The following is a 7,391-nucleotide window of genomic DNA, read 5'->3' as shown; positions in this document are numbered from 1 at the left end:
GCAACGTTCTACACGTGTACGCCGGTTTGTAACGCACGTTCCGAACACGTGCACCCCGCAGTTTGACGTGTTTATCAACCGATGCACCGCCGTTCCACAGACGTCGCTCTCCCGCTTCTGCGAACGCGTCCTCCCTCCCTCTCTCTCGCACGATTACCGCGAGCGCGCGCTCGTTAATTAAAGCGGAGGACTCTCGTTAAAGTCGATTGGCTTTTGCGCAACCAGCCATCGATCGGCGACTCGCGATCCTCGCCGTGATTACCCGGAATTGAGACGTTAATCCTTCATTCTTCCAACCGACGCGCGGCCACGGATATTTACGCGAGATTGCGTTCGCTGGTTGGCGCGAATCGCGTTTAACGATTCGGGCGCGAATGATTTGTCTCCACGCGAACGATCGGGCCCGATCGGATAATTCCTGCTCGGGCAAGAATGCAATTAAGGACAACGCACGGTTCTCGGAATCGTTGCTCGCCCGTTGAGTCTTTTAATCGACGTACGACAACGGATAACAAAAAAATACAATCGTTAGACTAGGCTGCACCGAGCACAGGGTGGCGCAGCGCAGTAGTTTTCAACCCTATTCCTAACAGGACGAGACCTTGGATCGCTTTCCGTGTTTCAATGGGGCTTGCAAAGAAGTTTATGTACCAATGACATTGTATAGATCATCAAGCTATAAAATACATTTAACGAGTCATAAAATACTTGAAACGTCATTACTATGTAAATTTATTTATAGACTCTACTCGACCTCGACATGCGATCCAAACAGGAGTACAGTCGATTCGTGTGAAGCAATTTAATTTTCAATGTTTCCACAATTTCACCAACAAGTTAGTTTTTGTAAGTGACTCAGGAATTAGACGCCAATTTCCATAACAATAACTGCATCACGCCACCCTGTGCTCAAAGTGCGCCTACCTCCATTGATCGCAATATCACGTGTCCCTTTCTTGTGAACTGGCGACGACTTTTCACTCGAAGATAATTGTTCCGAACTTCAGCTTCTCCTACAGCTTGACGCTGGTCGAAAGTTCCGTTTCCTCTAGGACCTCGTCGTTAGGTCTATAGGCGCCGGTTTCCTTTTCAGGGGAGGACTGTCCCGATCACTGACGCTCTCCATGTCGATCTCATCGTCCTCTGTGTCGTCCTTGCAGGGCGTGGTGACAGACTTCATGGAGAGATCCATCGGGTTGTCTTGGGGCGGGAGGCAGTCCGCTTCGGATTTCGGACTGCAAACCGGAGAACCGTTCTCGGAATGTCCTTTGATAGAACCCGGGGAACTCGTCGCGTGCGTTCGTTGGCTCTTCAACACCGCGTCTAAATAGAATCGCTTTGTATACGTTTCGCCGACTTCCGTTCCCGGCGACGAACTGTGCCTCGACGTCTGTACGTTGTGGTTGTGCGCGTATCTATCGTTGTTGTTATTGTTAGTCTCGCACGAGTCCTTGTTGTCGAGGCTGATGGTCGTGGTGGTGGTAGCGGTCGTGGCGGAAATCGTGTTTGTAGCGTCTTCGATCACGGGCGAGTGTCGAAGGAGGGTGGAGGAGTGATTGGGTACCAACGGATGAGAGGCTCCGTGAGACGTCGCGTACAGATGGTAAGGGGAGAACATGGTGAGGCTGGGGGGTGGTAGAAAAGCTGGTGGTATCAGGGACATGCCACCCAGGTGGAAACCGAGGGGTAGACTCATCATTTCTTTGCTGAGGGCCGACAGATCGGCCACGGAGGGTTGCAGGTGCGAGTGCAGGGGTCTGAAACCCGGGTGTCCCGAAAAGGCTGCTCGTCTCTCGGATATCTCCACGGAACTGTCGCTATTGTGCGACTCCGGCGAGCTGATGCTGGGCGAAGTGGAGTTCTTGTAGTCGTCCAGACCCAGCATCAGGACGTCGTCCTTCCGTTGGCCAGCGTGAATCCCGATGGGCGGGCTCATCGGTTTCCGTTGCTGCTGCGCCAGTTGCGGATTAGGCAGACTTTGCTGGTAATGATGTTGTTGTTGCTGTTGTTGTTGCTGTTGCTGCTGTTGCTCTTGCAGGAGACAGTGGATTTTGAACCAGTTCGACCTGCGACCGTACCGAGAGCCGGACTTCGACATGCCCACGAGAAGGCACTTTCTCAAACGGCAGGCCTTGCAGGCAGTTCGGTTCTTCTTGTTGATCACGCACTCGCCACCGTTCTTGCACTCCGAGATGCTGCTCAGGTTATTGTACGATCTCCCGAAAAAGGACTGAAACACACAGAGAAAAGTTTTTTATTACTAACGCGATAATAACGTCTAAAACGATTAAAATACAATTTCGCTCGCCTCGTTTCGAAGAATACGTCGCTTTAAATGTAAATCGAGAGTTGGAAGATTCTCTTGGAGGATGCGCGCCGTCTGCAGCGATAGCATAATGCTCGTAACGAGTACAGAAAAGTCGTTAGTCCGCAACAGCGTGCTCTCGTTGTCTCATTCATGTTGTACGACGGGGAACCAACCGGTGTGGGCGCGTGCGGCCTACTGTGTTCGCGCTAATTGCCCAAATGGTGCAATTCCGTGATTCCGACACCGCTGGCTTTCGTGTTCGAGGTAGAGAGTCCTCTTTCATTCGCGTGTGTATTCTCGCGTCATTTCTTTTCGATTACAGCTTGTCCTTGTTCGGTTGGTTCGTTCTATACGAAAGTTGTACGAAATTTCAACAGTTTCGGTCCACTCGTATTCGAGATAATCGAACATTTAGAGAGCGATAAGTTTCGTTATATAAAAAATAAAGATGGATAAAAGTTGCAGGTGTTAAGATGGTTAGAAGTAGGCAAACGTGAAACTGATATAAGTGCATCTTTAAATTTAGCAACGTCCACTATAAGAATGTTTGTGTTTTCACCTATCCATATTTACGTAAGGTTAAAATGACTCTGCTTAGCGCAGTTTCGCTCAACGTTCTAAATTTTAAGAACGTATCCCGAGCGTTAAGTGGGGTCCGTAACTGTATCTATACATGCACGCATACAAACTATGTTTAAGGACCCAAGTGGGGGCACAGTCGTATATCTATGATTTCGCGCAACTCAAGGACTTACTGTACACCTAAGCGTGTCTATTGTGCACAAGTTTTTTCTTCCTCGCGTCCCAGAATGGTTCCTATTTATAAAAGACGAGTCCCAAAGCCGCCAAATGGCGAGTCAAATTTGTCCACCTACGCGGTATTAATTTTCTTTGTATCTGCTGGTACAAACGTGGTCTTTCAATAAGGATGACGTTCGATTGAAATAGCTTCTTCGGCTGTTTGGCCCGAGGCTCTCGAAAACAAATTTCAACCATCTATAATTTCGGAGTACCCTAATACGCATGGCTGGGCCCGGCCACATGGCCTCAGGGAAAACAATTGCAAAAGCTATTGTAATCGAATGCGTTCTTGGGTATCGCAAGATCGTTTCCATACCAGTGGACACAAAACTTTTAGCAGACGCGAGCTTATTTAGTTTTGGATATTCCAGGGACGTCTTTTAATCGAGTTCAAATTTCACGGGGATCGTGTTTTCGCGAATTGGAAGTTGTTCGAGTCGTTCGCGGTTGTTCTAGCAAGAGAGTGAAACAGGCCGACAGGCGTCTTACGAAACGCGCGCACAATTTAAGACCTCGTTCGTTATAACAGACATCGGAGCAGCCTCGCGGGCCGAACTATGTATTTAAAGTCGATTGCTCCGAAACACCTACAGCTTCCTGCGTAACCCGCTGTAAAATGTCGCCCTTCGCGGTAATGATCAGCCATTGAACGGAGGACGCGACCGACGCACGCCGCGCGTCCACTTTCGCTTTTTCTGCTCGTACGCACGCCATATTATTAATCGTTTCTGGTTCGTTTGTTCCGAAAACGAGCTCTATCCTGCGGCCCAGTGGTCCCGATGCGCGCGTTGCCGAGACCCACCGTGTTCCACTTGTCTTTGCCGTCTGCCGTCGTCGTCGTCCTCGGCGTCGTCGTTCAGTCGTGTCTGAGCGTAACGTCTAATGTCGGGCCCGTTCTGACGGCGGGGGCAAGGGGACCGCCACGGGAATACGCGCGACGCTTCAGGAGCGATGACACAATCGAGAAAATGCTACCGTTATTACGTGCCTCTGGTGGGTCCCCTCCCCCCTCTCGCCCCCCTCGTTCCTCGTCCGCCGGAGCACACGCCGGGAGTTATGCAAACGGCTCCACTTTGAAACATCGCCGTCGCGCCTTTTCATCGTCGAACCTTCCAGCGATTGTTACGGTTTCCTTTCGAAAACTCTGACCCGCCGATAAATAGACCGGCTAATTACGCCACGGTGAACTTTCTTGGCGTAAGAAGCGTATCTCTGACTCACACCGCAACGTCGAAGAGACGAGAAGAGAGGAGAGAGAGAGTGAGAGAGAGAGAGGGGGAAAAATGGAGAACCGACAGGTTGAAATTCGTTCTCAATGGATGGATAACGAACCATTGTATCGTTTCCGTTGGTTTTCTGCTTTTTTACGCGGACCCGATAAACCGCGAACCGCTCGGTCGAGCATCGGGCCTCGGCGCCAAGGACCCCGCTCTTCGGGTTTCACCTTTATAATAGGGACTAGCGCGCGATCGTGGGACAGATCTACGCGAAGACATTGTGCACGAGCGAGCACGTGCACGTTTCGTCAATTCGCTCGTTCGGATCTCCCCCGGGGCCGCTTCGAGGCGGTGCTTCCGGCGCTTCGCACTTGTCTGCCACAATTGTTTCCGCCCTAGTTCACCGTTACGTCAGCTCGACATTGTTTCGTTTCGTTATTTTCGTTTTCAGGCCCATCGTAGCATGTCAGCTCCCCCCTCGCGCCGCTCTGCTCCTCACGGCACCGTTCGCCTTTACGCTCGACTCGCGGCCCGTACAAGAGACGCGGAACTTTGTACTACGGGCCCAACTAAATTCGCATTCGATCCATCCAAATTTTGTTTAAATTTCGATTAGAGAGTCGCACGAAGAGGCCTCCACGATAGGAATCGGTCAACTTTCTACGCGATTTCCAGTGTTTGCGTATCGAGACTAGGTTTTAGATCGTAATTACGGTTTGTCGTACGCACGCTGCAGCCTAACTTGTAGGAAGCAAGGTGCAAGAGCGATTTATATAATTATTCGGTAAATATCTCGTGGCGCGTGAACAAATCTGTGACTCATTTCAAGCAGGAAAAATCTATCGTAATCGCTCGCGTCGATACTTCGATGGCCGTCGTCACGTGTACGTGATTTTGCTGTTCGCTCACTTTATCTCGATTTTTCTTTTTTAAGCGTGAACTTTTAGAGTGGCCACATCGAAAGTGCACCCTTTCAAGCCTGAAACTTGGTTATCTTTACGTAACAGCCGTACAATGGCTTCACCAAATGCGGTTACTTTCGGGAGATCGATTGACACGCATGCCTAGTCAAACGTTTAACCTCGGCCACGAAGCGGTTCGTGAAAGCGATCGACGGTTCTCAGTTTTGCGAAATCGCGGAAAAGATCGCCGGTCGATAAATTGCCGAAACGATGGAAAAAAGGATGAAAAAAACGGTCGGGAAAATTTTAGACGCGACGCGGTCCTCGCTACCGATCGTTGACATTTTTCCTCCCCGCGATGGTCACGCTGCTCGATCTCCTCTCGGCTCGATATCAGCAGAGATAAATCAATTAAGTACAACGCGACAATAGTAACAGTATGTAGCATCTTGAACAGTTAATTTCTTTTCTTCGTGCTACGATGCACATCCCAATTTTATCTCACAATTTATATCGCGTCTTACAAGCAGTTAATACGGATAATGGAGGTTCCCCCGTAATCCGTTTCCGAACATTGTTATCTGCGCTGCCCGAAACATTAAAAGAAACGTTCCGTCGGTTGTGATATAATTCCGGTTAACCGTTTTTTCAAGACCCGAAAGAAGTTTCGTTTTATCTCCGCGTAAAAAATAAAATGCCGAGAGAAGACTCACCTTGCAGCCCTCGCAGGTGAATGCACCAAAGTGGAAGCCGGCCGCGGGCTCACCGCACACCTTGCACTGTTGGTTCATCTGCAACAGAAAATAATGGCTTTCTTTGAATGTCCGTCTTGGCGATAGCAACGGCCGGGGCCGCGTTTTATCCGCGTATCGATACCACGATCCGTAATTCACGCGACAATTGCGAGCGTCCGTTACGGTGAACGACGAAACCGAGGGAAAACAAAATCGGTCGCAAACACCGTCGTAACGTCGCGTAACGTCGTGTGTATTCCTAGCGTTCGTCGAAATCACAATGCAAGCCTTATCGTGCGCCTACGACCGATCGCATGATTGAGAAAGAGAAGAAGCTCGTTGCGCAATCCGTCGGTTTGCGCGAATCGCTGGATCGTGGCAAAGCGGTGCGTGTTACGTTCAACGAGCGGAAAACCCTCCGTGCACTTGTTACTTTTCTCTCTTTTTCTCCTTCTTCGTCGTGCTAATTCATTTCGCCTTCTTTGGCCGCTCGTCCGGAAAACAAATCGGGGCCCCGCTGTCTCGTTTTCACACCTCGCTGCCCGTGTTCCTCGCTTTGTCTCGCTTTTCAACGCCCGAACGTACGCTGGGGATTTTACACAATTGGGAGACAGAGTTTGTAAACAGATAGAATACCGAGGAGAGCACAAATGCACAGAAGGGGTCGTGTGGGGCCCGCGGGCCTTGTCGACGTGTTTGATGAACATACAGGTGATTGTCAACCGATAAGTTTTACGATCGCTCGGATGGAAGTACGGTCTTACATAATATTTCGACGCCGGTCGCGATACGGATTTTCCATCGGTCGTGAAACCACGGATGGCTCGATACAGTTTTTACGACCGTCTCCGCGCCGAGAATCTTAATGAAGCTCTGGAATATGGGACAATAACGCTGACCCACATATCTAGCCCGCGGGTACGCCGTGTCACCTGCGGCGACTTTCATAGATGACAGACTGTCGCTAAATGGGAAAGTAAATCTCAGCTAATGGAAGAGACATCGATTGTTTGATCAACGGAGTCTCTCTTTCCTGACCTACACCCCACAGTCGTTGACTCTTCTCATTCGCGGACGCTCGACGCCTCGACGTGCCTACGCGTAATTTTAATTCCGCGTTCGATTCTTGCCTTTCTTCCCTCTTGCCAGCTTCCTCGTCAGGCTACGACTTTCGTATTGTCGAGACTAGACACGCTACTAACGATCATCGATAATTTATTAATATCTAAGGTGGCCGTTCCAGTAATCGAGGAAAAATAAAATTTTCAGGCAAATAGTTGACAAATTGCCACAAATTGTCATTGAATAAATTTAACGTTAGATTAATTTTCTTCTTGACGCGATTACACAATGCGTACGGACATTGTTGATATTGATCGATATTGTTATCAGTGGCAGCGACTTTAGAAACGACGCGGTTTCGTTGTTT

General features: G+C 49.6%; 1 protein-coding gene across 1 annotated transcript; it reads right to left on the bottom strand.

Annotated features, from left to right (window-relative positions):
• Positions 1-1,048: 1,048 nt before the first annotated feature.
• Positions 1,049-6,019, bottom strand: LOC122401981 (knirps-related protein-like). The gene is made up of 2 exons (XM_043404464.1): positions 5,942-6,019; positions 1,049-2,230 (listed from the first exon to the last, which is right to left on the bottom strand). The coding sequence occupies exons 1-2, from the start codon at positions 6,017-6,019 to the stop codon at positions 1,049-1,051; spliced, it is 1,260 nt and encodes a 419-aa protein (XP_043260399.1).
• Positions 6,020-7,391: the final 1,372 nt, after the last annotated feature.

Source organism: Colletes gigas, unplaced genomic scaffold (assembly GCF_013123115.1).
Source record: "Colletes gigas isolate AHSC1104 unplaced genomic scaffold, ASM1312311v1 Colletes_gigas_Sc00031, whole genome shotgun sequence".
NCBI classification, from domain to species: Eukaryota; Metazoa; Arthropoda; class Insecta; order Hymenoptera; family Colletidae; genus Colletes; species Colletes gigas.
Note: the sequence above shows the minus strand (reverse complement) of the source record. Positions and strands in the feature narration are given on the sequence as shown.

Bases quoted from the DNA above. Each gene is read 5' to 3' on its own strand.
- LOC122401981 (XM_043404464.1), bottom strand. From the start codon at position 6,019: ATGAACCAACAGTGCAAGGTGTGCGGTGAGCCCGCGGCCGGCTTCCAC. The intron at 2,231-5,941 runs GTGAGTCTTCTC...TGTGTGTTTCAG, and splicing joins TCACCTGCGAGGGCTGCAAG to TCCTTTTTCGGGAGATCGTA.